Here is an 18,890-nt window from a genome sequence, read left to right as displayed (position 1 = left end):
TAAAAGCAAGTATGCTAAGCTAGTATTGCTGACCTGAATCTGCCATGGTTTCTTCTTGGAATTTTAAGTTGGAACCTCCAATTGCATTAATAATTTCTCCTTCCTGAATAGGCAAAACTATGACTTGTGTTTGCTTCTTTATGTTTCTCTGGTCACATGTATGACAAAAGACTGAAGTGACAACCTTTTTTTTTTTTAAAACTGGATTTCCACAAATCCTTTCCACTGGGTGACAAAATTTTTAAAATAAATAAAACAAAATTGATTCACTGAGCATCAAAATGAAATGCCATTTTTATTTGATGGGATTGTAAAACTTTTGGTGAAAAAAAAAAAAACGTTTTTGAAGATTGGCTATAAATTGATGCAAATATTTCCATTGCAACCATATATTTGATTGTATTTTGAAATCCCTGGCATCATGTTTGAGAGAATAAATTATTGAACATTTGGATACATTGTATTGCAACGAAGCATGAAGTTTAACGTGAAAAATTTACGTTTTTAAGCTCACCTGGACTTGGTAATGTGAGCTTATGCGATTGAGCAGTGTCTATAGATGAGTGAGTGAGCGAGCAAGCGAGCGAGTCGGATCGTCAGTCCGAAAAACACTTTAGTCATTATCGCTTGACTCAAACACACAATTTTGATTAAACATGGCCACAAGCTTCATATCTGATACCTGACAAAGGTATATCGACTGCATTGAAATCTGGACTCATTGAGGGGTCTACAGGGGTGTGGCTTGACCCCGTCCCCCCAAATAGGTATTTGCTCTCTTCTCCGAAACTACACACACAATTTTGATGAAACTTGACCACAACCATCACATGTGATGTACCAGTGTATTGACTGCATTGAAATCTGTGCTCATTAAAGGATAAAGAGAGGGGTGTGGGTTGGGTTTGACCCCCCCCCAAATAGGTATTTGCTTTCTTCTCTGAAACTACACACACAATTTCAATGAAACTCACCCACAACCTTCATCACCCATAATGTACCGGTTTGTTCACGGAAATAAAAAAATATACCATCAAAGATGGGGAATTCCTCGCCATTGAAAAATAATTGAAATCAGATAAGCGGTTTTCCATTTGTTACAAAAAACATTTTTTCAAGATGGCCACCCCAGTCAGCCATCTTGGATCTGGCCACGCCCAAAATCAATAGCGTTCTTCCTTTTCAGGTGGTACATGTGTGACTCAAATTTCAAATCGATATGGCGAAAAAACATTTTTTCAAGATGGCTGCCCCAGTTGGCCATCTTGGATCCGGCCACGCCCAAAATCAATAGGATTCTTCTTTTTCAGGTGGTACATGTGTGACCCAAATTTCAAATCGATATGGCGAACAGTTTGAGTTATCACACTCACAGCTATAAATGTTGACGCCCAGCCAGCCGGATGGACGGACGGACGACCCGGATGATAACAATATCCCCCTTCCGCCACGTGGCGGGGGATAAAAAACAGGTCTAAGGGGCTCTGCGGTGGGTTTGAGTCTCTTGCTCCTGATCCAGGTGAGTTTCAGGATTTGTGGTCATATTTTTGTTAAAATACTCACTCCACATTTTGATAGCATTAATTTTAGCTTTCTTCCAATGAAAGGTGGTATTTAATCACCTGATCCTGAGTTTAGTCTTGTTTTATACACATTAACATACAACCCCAAATGTCAGAGCTGGTGATCATTTTAAATGAGATTTTTTCACTAATTTTAACTTTAAAAAATTTTAACGGCACAAGTTCTGCCTGACACAGCAATTTGTGATTATTTATGGTGTAAGCTTTTGTAATGATGTTAATCTTTTATTCATTGCTCTCTCTCCCATAAATGAAACTGTACACTGTATAGCATAATGCGGGGATGGGAGACGGAAGGTACATGGAGCGTGAAGAAACGGAAGGAGCAACAGGACAAGATAATCCCAGAGAATCATCTTCAACCCCACGAGTTGATTCGGACTCCAGCATGCACCAAGCAGAGCCTTCCGGACCATCAAAGCTGGCAGCATGATTTGGATCGTCGCTCCGCAGGACAAGATCCATCGCCAAGATGATTGTTCATGTGACCTTGCTGCGTCAAGAATATCCGGAATGAAATCGATCCGTTTGGGATTTTTAAAAATACCACACCTTCTCCATGTTCTCGGGCACAATGGAATGGAGTGCAAAAAAAACAAAAAAAAAACACATGTAGTACATGTGTTATTTAATTAACCTCATCTTGCGAGAGCGGTGGAGAGATATCAAATATACCTGGAATAAAAGATGGCAGCGACTCTTAATATACCAGCAGAAACTAGTGCTGAAGCAAGAACTCCATTTCATGATGTCAGCCATTTTCTTCATGTAGCTTGTAGCTTGCCCTACCAAGAATATCTTCTGGATAGCTGTTTGATGTCTTTTCTTGAAGAACCTGCCTCCCCTCCTCTCCCCACAGTATTGTCCAATATTACGTGAATGCAGTCTTGTGGTCCCAGTTTTTGACCCAACCCAACCCAGCATAGCTTTGCGAATCAGTCATGGGCCCTCTATGAACTTGTCCTGGCTATGACAGTCTCAGGCCTTTATTCTACAATTCAACTACCGCTTACAGCCTACCCCTTAAGAGCGTTTCGCAGGTTTGGCCAAAAGGCTTTTCTCCCTCTGCAGTTCCTTCTCCCGCTGCTCTTCCTGCTTCAACTCATCCTTTTGCTTCTGCTGCTGCAGCTTCATGGCACGTTTCTGCACATGAAAAAAACAGAAAGGAAGGAAAACCATGTGGCGTGATCAGACTATGGACTAAAAGTCAGCCAAGACTGACCTGAACACCAAAGTCTCAATGTTAAAGTGATAACATCAACAGGATGAAGTCTAACAGTGCAGTGCATGAGAAAAAAAAAGTCTCCCCCCACCCCATGGTTTTGAAATGCATGTCCTCAAAACAAGATAGCCATATTGTTTCGATATCGGATATCCAACTGATAATCAGACAAGACAAAAGGAGTTTTGGATTTGCCATTGCACGAAAGGCACTTTGGGGTAAACACATCAAAGCTTTTGTACTTGAGGACGTTCTTTTGCGAATGCAAACGAGTCAGAGGATGCCATCAGCAATCATGTTTTTATTTATCCGAAATGAGGATCTATTTATATGATAAGAACAGCTGGAGTTTCCAGTGGGCAACCCCAGCAGCCGTTCTAGCTGCTCATTCAAACCAAAATACTGCAAGAGCTTATCAAGCAAGGCGTTCCACTTGGTAAAAAAACACAAAAAGGTTTTCATCAAATTCAAAATAAAGACCAATTACTGCACCGTAGTCCCAAGAAGGAAGCCAGACATCATGCGCACGCACGCACACACACACAACTGGTCAGTACTTACAAAAGCTATTTTATTTGAAGTTATAACCTTAACTTATAAGCAATTGAACTGCCCGGATCATCAGCTGGGATATCTCAAAAATGAGATAAACCACCGTAATCACTCGTGTACAAGTCACACTTTCCCCCCAGAAATGTCTGATCAAATTTGGGGTGCGTATTATCTTCGAGAACTAAAAGTGACAGCTCTATTTCTGGGTGCCGTCATCTTAAAAAATGCAGTGCATTTTGGGATATCTTCTGCAATATTCAACATACTCTTAGTCTTAATAACAATTATATTGATAGAAGAATTAAAATTGTTTGGTTATAATACATTAGTTTGCTTTAAAAACATTTTATCTAAACTTAAAACGAGTTTGAAGTCATTCGTTAAGCTGAGTTAAACACCATCTAAAATGGCTCTGTCCATAGATCAGGAAAACACTGCTTTTGGTGTTCACATTTCCAGTCTTGAGCTGGAGTTCATTTTTGGGGTGCGGGTTCCATGTAAACATGTATTTTCCTGTGAATTTTATCTGAAGAGTGCCCTGCGTGTTCAACACGACAGCAGATTATACACGAGCGATTGCGATACGGTGCAGTACGTGACATTCATCAGCAGGTTTCAAGGGCAATCTGGAATGGCATAAGGTCGTTTGTCAGTTTCACAGCCATTAATCTATTATTTAATCACCTGTTGCACTATTTTGTTAGTTATTATTGTTTAAGAAACCCAGCATGCTGACAAAATGTGAAGTTTCCTCGACTGTACAATGTAAGATACCAATGTGAAACTGTGTGGAAAGGCAGAAGTTTTGACTGAAATGAGTACTGTATTTAAATCAGCTGACTTTACTTTCTTCCACAACCCATTGGTGCTGGAAATAAAGCCAACCTGGTAAAGCGAAGGGATCTGAAACCTTTATTCTTACCTTCACCACCGAAGGTGAAGGAGGTTATGTTTTCACCCCTCACCCTGTTTGTTTGTCTGTTTGTGTACAGGATATCTCAAAAAGTTGTGGACTGATTCGGATGAAATTTGGTGGACAGGACGAACTGATTAGATTTTGGTGAAGATCCAGATCTGACTATTAGAATTTTTAAGTGATTCTTCACTGTTGAGAGATAGGGCCAAAAATGAGATGTAGCACGATATCTCAAAAAGTTGTGCACGAATTCGGATGAAACTTGGTGGACATTTTGGGTGTGTGACAGGGAAGAATTGATTAGATTTTGGTGAAGATCCGAATTTGATTCTGGATACGAGAATTATTTAACTTTTAAAGTAATTCTTCACCATTGAGAGACGGGGCCAAAAACGATATAGTACTGTCGAGCATGATATTTCAAAAATGTATTGGGCCCGATATGTTCTCGTGGATCAGGCATTACGTGGTGGAGGTATGCGCTCTACCGAGTACCCTTCTAGTTATTATTACAAAAACAGTCACTGAGCTTGGAGGAAATGCCATCACTTCTCAGGGCACTCTGGGTACCATAGATGTCACAACAATGGCACTGCTCGTCTCAACACTCTCAGCGAGGCATTTCCTAAAGAGGAATTTCCTTCATCTTAAGCAAGGATGTCAACCTATGGACATTGTTCATGCATGCCCAGTCAGCCCTTATAGTGGAAAAGGGTGTTGATCCTCAATGTAGCACAGGTTATTGGTGCTGTCAAAGTTTTCAATGCGGACCAACTTTACTTCACCTTCAGGCGACTCGTTCTCTCATGCAGGGAAATCATTTCTCTCCGGATGTTTACAAGCTTCTGCTGGTATGCCTTTGCCTCGGTCAACTGAAAATACATACATCCATCATTATCACAAAGACACGAGGATACACAAGGATGTTAATTTTTCATGGCCATGCGGTGTACGGGAGAAAGGACAACACGCAGGTTGTGGTGGGAAAATAAGATTGAGGAAGGTTACGTGCCATTGTGGAGACGTTTCCAGCTGCTCGGAATTCCTGCAATTTTACATTCTCTTGCCCGAGTGTGTCCAGGAGCACCGACTGGTTCTGTCTGCAGAACAAAGCAAACGCTAATTAAAACCTTCAACATTAGCTCGTTGTACGGGCTGACTGGGAAAGCATCGAGTATCTTTGTGGAAATTTGTGACCAGCCAAACATCTTGGCTCTTGGATTAAGAGCGAGCCATCTCTCATGCTGACAATGATGATATTTTAGCAGCAAAATCATTTCATTCTTCAATCCAAATGTGATATGACTAACTACCTGTGCTTAAAAAATAAATCATTAAATATGGCCATTCGGGTTTTGGTTTAGGTTCAGCATTCACCTGTTATCAATGAAATAGCTTTATGCAATGGTCACCAGTACTGGTGAAGATGATTCTCTGCATCAACCACTACTGGTACAAAAGCAGTCAGATATATATGGTTGCCGATACCGGCAAGCTACACGTTGCGAAGATTTTGAGCTCCCCCATTCAGCCTCTTTAGTGGAAACATGTGAACATTCAGCATCGTGAACAGGCCTCACGTCAGCTCTCCTAGTGCCCTCTGCAGTCGCTTCAGGTCGGGAAGGTAGTGCCGGGTAAGACCCTCGGACAACTTCTGCAGACTCTCGTCGGCCACGATGAAACCGCCAGGATCTCCTTGAGCATCTCCAACCAACTCGCACTCCAAATGTTCAGCCGGCTCCATGGTTAGCAAGCGTGGTTCCTGTATACCGGTAATCATATCAGCAATCTTGATGCAATATAGAGAAACAATCAGCCATCAAGAACCGATGTGAGTATGTGTCACGATACTGTGACAGAGTCCCGGTTAGACGACCGTACATCGTGTCGATTTGTAAGTTAAATCTTTATTTGACCTTTCCATCCAAATTGCCGTTATTACTATTACCCATAAATGATGAATTATAATTAGCAAAAAGTATCCATCCCCATTGACAGGAAAGGTGTAAGTTAATCTATCAATTTAAATCATTTCATGGGTTTAAAAAAAGGTTAATTGTGGTGGTCGTATGGGCAGCTTAGCTGCCAGGGTAGCTACATTTCTTGAAGCGCGACTGTCGCTGATGCAGTGCCCCTCTACCAGTACACACACTTGAACTGGTACTCATTTTGCCGACCTCGGAAGAATGACAGGCTGAGTCAACCCCCTGGTGTATTAATTCAGTGGCCGATGGGGCTTGAACTCAGGACCCTAGGATCCCAAGCCACCACCCAACCACTGAGCCAACACCAGGCTTGTTAATTGTGCTGCACTCTTGGTTTCACTCAAAGTTTCAAAGCTCTGAGCTACTTATACCACCCACCACAAAATGGTGGTGCAACACTGGGTGGCAAAGGTTCCATTTGTCTAAAAAAAAAAAAAAGGCAAATATAGCTAGTTGAAATTGTGTATTACTCCATGAAGATCAGTATTAAATCTACTTTAATCCAGATGTTCATGTTGATTTTAAAGATTACGAGAAGGGATAATAAAGTGATTGACTATGCAATATTATTGCATCAAGAAAAGTGAAATTAAAATGCTAAATAACCAACCAGCAGCTTTTCAAGCGCGGGAAGTGGCTGCCATAAATGGGAGACAGACAAATGCATGGACAGACACCACGGTTCACAATATATATATATATATATATATATATATATATATATATATATATATATATATATATATATATATATATATATATATATATATATATATATAATAGATATTCAAAAAATGTTGTGTTGTCCATAGTTTGAACACTGTTAAAATTAAAGTTACAAAATGTGGGACAAAGATATAAAAGTCAGTTCATCCTAATGGTCTTCATTTTTTGCCATGACCTTTCATGGTTGACCGTTAACTTTAAATAATTTTCTGCAACATGAACATTTTAACTGAGTGTCTTACCCAGTGCTACCTACCCGACCTTAATGAGAGCAACGCTTCAGAGAGCGATTCGGGATCAGAGAGCTATGAGGGCTCAGATAACTATTGGGGTTCATAGAGCTAATAGGGTTCAGACAGCTATTGGGGTTGAGAGAGATTTAGGGTTCAGAGAAATAATAGGGTTCAGAGAGCTATGAGGGTTCAGACAGCTTTTAGGATTTAGACAACTATTAGGGTTCAGAGAGTTGAGTTAAAAAGGGTTCAGAGAGCTAGTAGGGTAATGTGTGGTATAGGGTAGAGTTCCTATACATAAGGAATAGCAACAACTTGCATTAAGAAGCCATTTTGTTTCCATCGAGCACAGCACACTGAACCTGCACCCACTGTGTGTGAAGCATCATGTGTCCGTTTTGTAACGAAGTTCTTCCTCTGTACCCAAGGTGAAGATTATATTACTTCATGTTTTTTTTTCATTCTTCCAATGTGTAAGAACAAGTATATAATCAGGCAGGATTGATTTCACCTTAAAACGTATCACATAAACCACGGCAAAATGAAGCGTAATGTGCCGGTAAAGGTTCACACTGACGAGTGCCTGAATTCGAGGTGTGCAGATTGAGTGGAACAAACACACACAGGTCGTGACAGAATGGAGAAATTAGAAAGAAGTGGATGAAGCAAAGTGAAATACAGAAATGGAAGCACACCATCCACACCATCAAGATGGTGGATGATTCGAAAAGATAACAATTGTGAATGAAAAAAAACAACAGAGCTTGAGAAGATTGATTCATTGATTGATTGCGTGCTCTGTGTGATGGCAGATCGTTGGCTGCTGGACAAAGGTGACACTGGGTGGTTTGCCATTGTCTTCCCAGCAGTGAAGGATGGTAATTTATAATTTGACTTGGATGCCACCAGGATGCCAGTGACAACACACCCCTCTCGGTGAAGGGCTCCCCGCGGAGTCTTTAACATCCACCAGCTCATGATAGCAGATGGGACACCCGGCTTAACGTCCCTTCGAGGGATGGCATACACATTGATGAATCACCTTGCCTGTGAAACACCAGGATGACAGTCTATAGTTGGGTTTGTGCATCAGTGAGTGCCAAGGAATGTTTTAAGCCCAAAAAAACTTTGAGAAAATAAAATATATATTTATTTTTTTTCTCCCATTTTTCTTTTCAAATCTCTGTAAAGTGCCTCAGCCTTTGTAGCTACGTGAAAGGTAAAATATTAAATCATTACAGACCCCATTCCTTCGTGGGTGTACTGTAGGGAAGTGTTTTAGCCCCGTCAAAAAAAAAAAAATTAAAAATTTGAAAATAATCTGGGAGGCGACGATGGTTCGTGGGCATTATTGATAATAAAAAAAACACAATTTCTACCGAAGTGGAAGTAAAATGGAAAGTTAGATCCAGCTTGTGGAAGCCACAAAAGTGAAAGTTCATGAAACACCTAAATGCTGAAATTTATTCCAGTGTTGAGTGAAGCCTAAAATCCTGAAATTCGGCCTGAAAATCCTGAAATTAGGAATTTCCACCAAAAGTGGAAGTTAATTGAAAGTTAGATCCAGCTTGTGGAAGTTTTAAATTGGCACAAAATTGATAGTTATAGAAACACATAAACACAAAAGTTGGATTCCAGTCTTGAATAAAAAAAGAAGAAATTCCCATCAAAGTGGAAGTTAATTAAAATTATGATCCAGCTTGTGGAAACCACAAAAGTGAAAGTTCGTTAAACACCTAAACGCTGAAATTGATTCCAGTGTTTAGTAAAGCCTGAAATCCTGAAATTAGGAATTTCCACCAAAGTGGAAGTTCATTGAAAGTTAGATCCAGCTTGTGGAAGCCACAAAAGTGAAAGTTCGTTAAACACCTAAACGCTGAAATTGATTCCAGTGTTTAGTAAAGCCTGAAATCCTGAAATTAGGAATTTCTACCAAAAGTGGAAGTTAATTGAAAGTTAGATCCAGCTTGTGGAAGTTTTAAATTGGCACAAAATTGGTAGTTATAGAAACACATAAACACAAAAGTTGGATTCCAGTCTTGAATAAAAAAAAGAAGAAATTCCCATCAAAGTGGAAGTTAATTAAAATTATGATCCAGCTTGTGGAAACCACAAAAGTGAAAGTTGGTTAAACACCTAAACACTGAAATTGATTCCAGTGTTTAGTAAAGCCTGAAATCCTGAAATTAGGAATTTCCACCAAAGTGGAAGTTCATTGAAAGTTAGATCCAGCTTGTGGAAGTTTTAAATTGCCACAAAATTGGTAGTTATAGAAACACATAAACACAAAAGTTGGATTCCAGTCTTGAATAATAATAAAAAAAATTCCCATCAAAGTGGAAACTTTTGAGGAATCTTTTCCGTCAAAATTGACCAAATCAAATCGGATTTTTTTTATATGTTGTACTTATAGACATTACGCACAGCTTCGAGGAAATGAAATTGTGAGAAAAAAAAAGTAAAAATAAATAAAAAGTTCAAGTGGGCGTGGCTCCGCCCACAAGGGGCGTGGGACGCCCCTCATACAAAAAAAACAAAACACAGCGAGACCATGATATCTAGCTTGTGGTCAAGTTTCATCAAGATCGCATCAAACGTCACGGAGCTGTGCTCTGGAGAGAGTCACAAACAAACAGACACAACGAAAACAGTGGTCACTGCTGGCGCCCGCGAACCAATAGAGATTCCTTCAAAATTCCAACAAGATTAAAACAGCACCGGACAACGCTGCCCCTCCCCACCCACCCTGCGGACACTGGTGATGATTATAATACACAAACTCACCAAATTGTAAGGGCCGTGGCGAAGTGTGCGGGCAAAGCAGAATCACCGTCAATGATGTGAAATCAAAACGAGGGAAGGCGGGGTATTGGGGGGGGGGTGAGGAGGCCGAGGGCCTGTGGAATGGAATATAAAAGCGAAGAATAAAACGATTAAAAAAAATAATAATAATAAAAACCACAAAGTAAAATCAACACGCCGACGCCGACATCATTGTGGAAAATGAACGGGACACTTCCGGTTTGTCGATGCTTTTCGTTAAAAGCAACTTCAGCACAATGTTTGAAATTAATTATCGTATCAACCTTTGTTTATAATCACATAGCGAAATCGAATAAATAGACTCGTCTGGAAAAAAAAAAACGGACGAATTACCAGCATCCTGGCTATACACCGCATAAGTAATTTTTTTGGCGACTTCTGCGTTTTCAATGTTGCCTTTGTAAATGTTTGTTCGTTCGTGTTAACATTCCGTGCATGGGTTCACAAACACAATTTCAATGTTAACAGTGAGCGGGATAATACTTTCAAGATTACTGTGCAAAAAAAAATGCGGATCAATGAATCTGAAAAGACAAGGAGAAATAAATAAACACTACAAGGTTGTGGTCAATAAGAATGTAAAAAAAATAGACTTGTTTGAAACATTATATTAATGTTTGGAAGTGTAGGGGATGTAGCTCAGTGGTAGAGCGCATGCTTTGCATGTATGAGGCCCCGGGTTCAATCCCCGGCATCTCCACTTATTGTTTTAGCACAAATTAATACGATGAAGGGTTTGTTGCTGTCGTTATTAAACTGCTGAAAATCTTGAAGAAAACCCACCAACTTTCGGTGCGTTCAAACACTGCTCTTTAATTTTGCTGACCGAATGGAGGGACGGACGCGTGGTGTGAAGTCACCGGCCGCCATCTTGAAGCTCCCATAAAACCCCGCGATGCACACGCGACGCACGTGCTCTCACGTGTTGGCATTGATTCGTCTGGAAAATGGCAGTCTGTGCGTCGATAAACTGCGCAGCTCATTCCGTGAATGTCGAAAGACATTCGACCTGTAAATCTTTATTACCTCCACCAACGAAGGTGAAGGAGGTTACGTTTTCACCCCTCTCTGTGTGCAGCATATCTCAAAAAGTTGTGCACGGATCCGGACAAAATTTTGTGGACAGGTTCGGTGTGTGAGAAGGACGAACTGATTCGATTTTGGAAAAGATACGGATCTTGATCTGGAATCGAGAGTTATTTAATTTTTTTTCCATGATTTTTCACCCTTGAGAGATCAGGCCAAAAATGATGTGCGGCATGATATTTCAAAAATGTCTTGGGCCCGATATGTTCTCGTGGATCAGGCATTGTGTGGCGTAGGAATGTGCTCCACTGAGTGCCCTTCTCGTTTTTCTTGTATTTACTTTGAAAAGAGAGTGGAATATAAAGTTTTTTTTTTTTTTTAAAACGAACTGTGATGCAAGTTTGCTCTCTCCGTGGTGTGCGTTGGTCTGTTCATCAAGGACTTGTACAGATCTTTGTAAACAAAACCCAAATTGTCATTGATGGTGTTCTCTTCCTCTTTCCTTTGTTCTGTCATCGCACCATGCTTCTGCCGTGCCTTGACTTCGATACTCCACCTCCCTCTGTCCACAGCCAACTTTCTCAAATCTCCAACCACCCCTACCTTACTGATATCCCTCTTGACAAAATCCTCCCATCTCAACTGTAGTCTTCCTCTTTTCCTACTTGCTCCTTCAACCTATCCACTCTTTGCCATTCTCTCTTTCCCCCATCTGCCCAGCCCATCACAGCCAGCATTTCACCCTTCTACCCCTCAAGCTAATCTGCACACCACCCTCTTCTCTCAGTTCATCCATCTTCCGAGCCACCCTCTTCACTCCCAGAATCCTCCTGATCCAGTTGTTCTCACACACCTGCAACCTTTATTGTCTCTGTCAGTGCCACAATTTTCAGACCAAAAAGGTGGGCCAGCATTACACACGACATCAGAACCTTCCCTTTCAATTTCCTTGATATCTTTCCATCTGCCATTACTCCCTCCACCTGAATCCAACTCTGACATTTATAAAGTTTCCTAAATCAGGCCTTGTTCAGATTAGCCTTCCAGTAAGAGAAGGCAAGTTGTTTCAAAGCAACTGCATCACCACAGGATTCAGTGTCCCATGGGCAAGAAGGGCATGATATATAATTGAAGACAAGATGGGAGGAATCTGTGCATGAGAGTGTGAGAGAGACAGAACAAGTTTATGTGGAAGAATTCCCAGGTTAAGTTAACATTAGGGGCAGGTGTCAGATCACAAGGCTCAAGAGCAGATGGTATGCCCATGATGTTTGACTTTCCAGCACATGCACAGAAGGTAATTTTGTTTTAATGGTTACAATTGAACAATGATGTGCCAATATGAGTGTGATGAGCTCATCATGAATTTATTTTTGGTTACACACTGTGTTTTATTCTTCAACACTGAACACTGAATTTGTTTTTTCATTCAAAAGGTATTTCCATCCTTTCTATCCATGAAATATATTTTTAATGAAAACGTGACCATGCAGCTGTGTTTCCAGGGAAATGCATATGTAAACAAGAATTTGAAATTAATTTAAACATGTCATTTCATCATCATATCTTCCAGTGCAAGAAGAACCGAAAGCCACCCAAGGTGCGACATCACATGAGACGAATGGAGATGATCAACCTGTAGAGGGACCCAAAGACACCAGAATTTACCACTTCGGTGAAATACACACCCTGAAATGTCCATCATCCAGACACATCACTCGGATTTTACAAGTGGAAGTCCACGAAGCATCAAGCATAAGTCGAACAACGCATCTGCCAAGCTGTGCAGTGTGGAGAATCAACTTAAGTACACGCAAGAGAATTCACGATACATCCCCAGAAGAGGGCTGACTCATTGGTTACAGCACAAGAAACCTCTCTGAGAATGGAGCAGACCTATTGTCAGACATCTCAAGCGTTCCCTCCGAGCTAATGACGAGAATGCACAGAACAAAGTGGACAGGTAACCAACCCATGAGACATAACCAACTGTGCTGAGAGCTTTTGCATTCACTGCAGTTATACTTCACCAAGGCGTAGAAACGTGTTCGTAAGACTTTTGACTTTGCGCTTCCACATCCTACAGTCATAAGGAAATGGTACAGTGTGATCAATGGGAGTTGTGTCAAAAGGGAGGGTTTTATCACAGTAATGTGCCATTTCTCAAAGTTGCTATATTCGCTTGCTTACACTCACTCATATTTCTCCTTTTCAAACTGGAACACATTTCTTCGTCAAACATCTCCCTTGACACTACTCCCTTGCCTGGGGCTGGAGCTTCACCTTCCTTTCAGATGATCACTTATTTAACCAAATTGAGTAGTCAAATAGAGATCCTATAAATATTGGTTTGTTTTATTTTCGGGAATAACTTCATTTTCTTATCACACTCATGACCATAAATATTACCTGAACTTGGTTCTTGTATGAAGTATCTTTGTTGAGCAGAGAAATGACATACCTCTTTAAATACTCTTTGTCTGAGCACCTCCTAAGGAACACATCATTTTGATACCACTCACAGACGTGGTGAGCTGTTATGCTAATGACCTCCACAAGCAATGGACACCACAAAGAAAGCCAGTTAAACTCTTAGCAAAAGATGAAATTGTTCAAAGTAATATTACCAATGTTGAACTCTGGCTTGAGATAAAATTTAAGAATAAAAAAGGCTTTACAAATTTTTAACTCTTTGGCTCGAGATAAAATTTGTCTAATATTTACCAATGCTTAACTCTTTGGCTTGAGAAAAACATTTTCACAGAAGTTAAAATTGAAGATTCAAATGAGATACACCGTTATTTTAACTTTTGGGTTAAGAATAAATTATGCAGAAAGACTGTCAATTTAAAACTCTGATTTGAGAATATTTTTTTATATATATTATATAATGTCAAAGAAAAGGAAAACCATTATTTAATTTTTAATAATACTTATATTTATATCCCTTTAACCCCATAAGGTAATGTATTTATTCCATCACTCATTAAATATCTTTTATCATCAAATGCTGTTAGAGCTTTCTTTTGAACAGTCTCTGAGAATATTTCATGTTTATAATTTCGAATAAGATTCATCTCTCTTTAAACATCCTTACTCTTCCATATACATTCAAGGTAATGTTGAAAGTTCATGGTCTCTTTTAATACACTCTTCTTTAGACCTTTAAGTTTATTTTAACATGTGAATTCATTTAACCCTCTAGTTAAGTATTTATAAGCATATGCCTTTGATCTAACACCTACAAATTCACTAAGTATCTTTTCACCTAATTCATCTTTAAATTTACCACCAACCTTTTTATTCTTATTCGAAAAGAGCGGGTAATAAGGATCATAATTACTTGTGTCATAGATATCTTCATCTTCTTTCCTATCCTTATAAACATCAATTGTTTTTATTTCTAGTATGAAACTATCTGAATCCATGTATAGCAAAACAATATTCTCACCATATCTTTTCTTTAGATTATAAAAGTAATCATACATTCAATATTTTGAAAGATCTAAAACAGATGTTCCCACATAAATCGGTTTATCCATCTTTATACTCTCTTTATTCAAATGAACAGTACAAAAATTATCTGTAAATATTTCCACTCTTTTAAAGCTTGGTTTATTTATCAACTTCTCTGCCTGCTCCCAAGTCATAGCAAGTCTTACATTTTGTCTATTCCTTAAATTTTCCATTGTTTTACCAAATACAGAATTATTCATCAACTTGTAAAAATCCTTCTCAAAATATTTATTAGCCTTTGTTCTCATCCTCATATTATAATCAATATATTGACCTAACCAATGACTGCAGAAACTTTAGTGCCCTATGTACCTTTTAAAGTTGTAGTCCTGCTTCTATAAATTGCTTTAGATTTCTTTGATGAAAAACATACTTCTCTTTATCTAACAATGTTGTTTGTAATTTAGTTGTCGGAATATATTAAACTCATTTTAAGAACTAAAGAAATGTTGTTGATAACCACTGAATAGCTCTTTATTGGGGATCTTTTTCAGTTCCCTAAGGAAGGTCTTTATGTTTGTTATGAAGTTTTCTCGGATAGTTTAAATCTACTTCAAATAATACCCATAATCCCTTTTATCTAAATCTTCTTGACTTCTGGAGATTATATCATGTAAGATAAATTTGTACTCGTATTCTTTCACCCATTTAAAATTACTATAGGGTTGAAATTCAGACATTGCCCAGCCATACAAGTTATTAGCATCAAAGTACATTAAGTAAGATGTGGGCTTATCAGGTGAGAAGTCTGGAAGATGTTTATTATTTGCCTTAGCATATCTTTTTGAACAAACTTGTGAAATTCCTCCTCTTTTATCCCTCTCAATCAAGAGCATATCTACATCACTTAGAAGATCAAGGGGTTGTTTAGTCATTTTTAACAAAGCGCTCCAGGTTAGTTCAGGAGATGTATAATAATGGACAGGATAAAGTCCATAGGAATCTTTATTACAACAAACTTCTCCAAATGTCTCAAACACATCAGCTAGTAATAAAACATCAGTTATTAAATAAATGTCATGATATTCACCCATATTCTCCATCTCAAACTCTTTACAAACTTGTTTCGCTCTTTCATATTCTTCACCCATATATACATGCATGCATGTGTACACACACACCTCAATATAAAGACACAGCTAACAAAGAGAAAGAGGACTAATCACTACCTGCCAGACTTAAACCAAGCAGCAAAGTTCAAGCCCCCCACCCCAACCTCCAGGCTCTTGCGGAAGCTATCTGCCTGGGAAGCCTACTCCACCCTCTCTGGTTCACACTGGTAGAATAGTAAGTGTTGTTTCCTGATTGGCTGTAGCTTTATATTGAACAATGAATCATTCCAAAGGCCGAAACCTAATCTTGTATACTATAAAATGAGAAGTGCATACACCCATTGGTTGGACAGTTCGTTTGACTCTACACATTTTCTTTGGCCGCAATGTTGGTGCTTACTGCTGTGCGAAGTGAAAGACATCTTCGGAGCTGTCATATTCACAATTGCTCTGCCCACCCTATAAGTTTTCCTTTCAGTGTAAAACAACCAAAGCGACAGTTAAAAGGATTTTGAGCCGATAGCAGTCACGAGCCTCGTGAAGATAGACCTCAGCAGTCGAGGCAGTGGCCTGTTGTCCATACACCACCCAAATAACTGTGGCATTCTCAAGCAGCATTTTTACTGTGGAGGTTACACAGATCCTTACTATTATTTCCAACTATTTTCTCTTAAAATTGAGAGTTGGACAGGCGACCATGACAGGTTTATGTGAAGTCGGTGATAACATGATAGGGGAGCAGAAAGCATTCCATATTCTGCTGTGGGAATGCCCGTTTGTTTTTATGGAGAAATAAATGGAGAACCAAACCCAATTCAATACATTAAAAACTGAACATTTAAAAGTTTTATTCATAACAAAATCCATGGTTTTATACCTGGGTACTCATTTACAAATGACCCCCCACCTCCCCCACTACCCCCCTCCCACCCGAAGGAGGTGTTTCTCGTCAAAAAATGACCAAATACGAAGATCTCAAAAATGAAGTCAAAAGATATTGGAAGATCAAGGGGTTCTTTTTTAAACGTTTTTCTTTTTTAAAGAAAAACGGGTTTTTCTTTTTTAAAAGAAAAACGCCAAAGTTGTCCCAGTGATGGTGGGAGCAATAGGAATGATAAAGAAGAACCTCATGGGGATCTTAAAAACCATCCCTGAGAACATTACTACAAACAAACCACAGCTGGAAGCTGTCTGGGGCTCACTGACGATCCTGAAAAGAGCTCTTGGAACAAAAATGAGAACAAGAAAACTTCATTACTTGCAATCCCTTACTGAAATGGAGGTGGATACTTCGAGATGTGGGAGGACTCCATTTCACATTCTGAAACCCAGATATGGAGAGAACAACCAAGACGCACACAAAAGCGATTGCAAAACCCTGGGATCTGCTGCACATGCGGGCAAGTTAATAAGTACCGGACAGTTTGATTAAATTACTTTCCTTTATTTTGTCAAAGCACAAGGGGTTTGCCTTGATCATGGGAGCATTAAGGCAATTGGTATTTAAAAATAAAAATAGAAACAGCAAAAAAAAAAACGACCATGCAGTGCAAAATGAACTTGCGCCCAAAACTATGAGACATTCATCTGCAATTTAAAAATAACTACATTAGGCGACCAGCTATGTAAGTGTGGCCAAATGTGCTAAGTGGCCAAGCACCGGCAGCATGAAGCGAGTGTCTTGGTTAACAGGTGGTTATGCACCTTTCTGCAACCACACTGTTCAGGCCGTGTTTTCACTCGACTGCATCGGAAATAAAGCCAATCATAGCTCTTTTGATAAAGCCTGCAACCAGAGACCCAATAGAATGAATTACCTCCTCAAACTACTCAATATCCACACCCAAGCGTCAATGCTATGCAAATTCCTAAGAGTGAAAGTGAACCATTATGTGTTGATAATAGACTAAATGAACCATCACTGGCTATTAAAGGTGAAGTGTGTTCAGGCTTTGAATAAACAAGCATGGCATAATAAATAAATAATTGTTGTTGCAGCAGTTCCACAAGAGCCAGTACATTTTGCTTTGGAATTTGTAGCTCTCTTGCCCTTATACATTGCTGCTTCGCGAAGCTCCCCTGATAACTAAGTGTTTTAATTGTAGTTGGCTCAGTGCAGCAACGCATTAAATATTTTAACAAGTCATAGATTTCCTGCATTTTTTTTTACCCATTTAAATAAACCTGCACGGTTTTTCAACCGCATGTTCCCAACTGCTGCGCCCAGATATGAACAGAAACAAATAAATATGTACAATGAGCAAATCAGGTCATTTAACGAGATGTGTGAATGCAGCACCATTCTCGCACAACTGTTCAATTCCATCAAAATTCAAGAGCAGACAAAATGGTTCCACTGGTGGGTAATGGTGAACACAGTCCCTGCACTTCATATCTGTAATACCTCGTCAGAAACGACCAGCCTTGTCATCGTGTTACGTCAATGACGTTTTTGAAACTTAGATGCACCTAACCTTGAGGATAGCTTGATGATGAATAGGTCCACGTGGTTGGGTTGGAAGAATCGGGTACAAATCAATTCCGGTGGAAACCTTAGCCTTGCATTTCTGTAAAAACTGATATTTGTTGTTTTCCATCCCAAACACCATGATTTGTCATGCTATCAACAGACTTAATGTTATGTTCCTGATTCTAACCTCCATCCACCCCCACCCTTACCCTTGCAAGCTTACAAATAAAAGGAGTGAAAAAAGTGGAAGAACAATGAGAATAATCAACTATTTGTTAGTTGATTATTCAACTATAAGGAGTTTTCTTCAGATGGCCAACCCAAACTTTCAGTTTATATGCAGGTTCTAATCTCACATGCCAGGGTTAAGGGGGGATGAGAGGGGTAGACAAAAACAAAAAGGATCCAGATATGGAAGAAAGCAGTGTTAAGAGGTCACTGTGTTAGACTCGATGTGGAGCTGCTATCGTTGTCTGGACGACCAAGAGTGGGGATGTAGGAAGGCACCTGTAAGCCTGTGACCACCATTAATGTGCCACACCACACCTGGGTCATCAAAACAAGGAGGAAGGAAGAGAGGAACTTTGAGTTACAACAAATCAGGAAATCAAGCAAAGCCCTTAACCTGTCACACCAACTTTGCAATCAGGTGTTTAATCTGAGAATTTTATTTGTTTTTTTAAACCTTCACGATTTGCAAAAAAGAAACCACTAAAACTATGAAAGACAGATCAAAATTAATCCAAGAGCATGTGGACTCCAACTGGATTGTGACGGCACATCAGG

At 39.5% G+C, this 18,890-nt stretch overlaps 3 protein-coding genes and 1 non-coding gene across 23 annotated transcripts in view; 2 read left to right on the top strand and 2 right to left on the bottom strand.

Annotated features, from left to right (window-relative positions):
* The window catches only part of LOC147016947 (signal peptide peptidase-like 2B), a 52,043-nt gene extending 47,788 nt beyond the window's left edge, over nt 1-4,255 (top strand). For all 16 annotated transcript variants that reach the window (XM_085846208.1, XM_085846211.1, XM_085846212.1 and 13 more), the window contains one exon: nt 1,855-4,255. In XM_085846208.1, coding sequence (XP_085702334.1) covers nt 1,855-2,016 — 162 coding nt within the window. In that variant the 3' untranslated portion in view covers nt 2,017-4,255. The remainder of the gene's footprint in view (nt 1-1,854) is intronic.
* Nucleotides 279-10,232, bottom strand: BLOC1S6 (biogenesis of lysosomal organelles complex 1 subunit 6). Its single transcript, XM_085846233.1, has 5 exons — nt 10,002-10,232; nt 5,854-6,035; nt 5,286-5,373; nt 5,059-5,145; nt 279-2,726 (listed from the first exon to the last, which is right to left on the bottom strand). The coding sequence occupies exons 2-5, from the start codon at nt 6,015-6,017 to the stop codon at nt 2,607-2,609; spliced, it is 459 nt and encodes a 152-aa protein (XP_085702359.1). The 5' UTR covers nt 6,018-6,035; nt 10,002-10,232; the 3' UTR covers nt 279-2,606.
* Nucleotides 10,233-10,668: 436 nt separating this feature from the next.
* TRNAA-UGC (transfer RNA alanine (anticodon UGC)) lies at nt 10,669-10,740 on the top strand. Its single transcript has one exon. It is a non-coding gene; the product is annotated as a tRNA-Ala (tRNA).
* A 5,827-nt stretch (nt 10,741-16,567) lies between these two features.
* LOC147016943 (FSD1-like protein) overlaps nt 16,568-18,890 on the bottom strand; it is a 117,803-nt gene continuing 115,480 nt past the window's right edge. For all 5 annotated transcript variants that reach the window (XM_085846219.1, XM_085846218.1, XM_085846220.1 and 2 more), the window contains one exon: nt 16,568-18,650. In XM_085846219.1, coding sequence (XP_085702345.1) covers nt 18,540-18,650 — 111 coding nt within the window. In that variant the 3' untranslated portion in view covers nt 16,568-18,539. The remainder of the gene's footprint in view (nt 18,651-18,890) is intronic.

This window comes from Eptatretus burgeri, chromosome 11 (assembly GCF_056783735.1).
Source record: "Eptatretus burgeri isolate ZD-2024b chromosome 11, Ebu_testis_v1, whole genome shotgun sequence".
Classification (NCBI taxonomy): domain Eukaryota; kingdom Metazoa; phylum Chordata; class Myxini; order Myxiniformes; family Myxinidae; genus Eptatretus; species Eptatretus burgeri.
This window is presented reverse-complemented; position numbering and strand designations above follow the sequence as displayed.

What these genes read in the sequence shown, in the direction of transcription:
- BLOC1S6 (XM_085846233.1), bottom strand. Translation starts at nt 6,017, where the DNA reads ATGGAGCCGGCTGAACATTTGGAGTGCGAGTTGGTTGGAGATGCTCAA. An exon ending in AGGGCACTAGGAGAGCTGAC is followed by an intron (nt 5,374 to 5,853) that starts GTGAGGCCTGTT and finishes TTTGTTCTGCAG; the next exon opens with ACAGAACCAGTCGGTGCTCC. An exon ending in CTGGAAACGTCTCCACAATG is followed by an intron (nt 5,146 to 5,285) that starts GCACGTAACCTT and finishes ATGTATTTTCAG; the next exon opens with TTGACCGAGGCAAAGGCATA.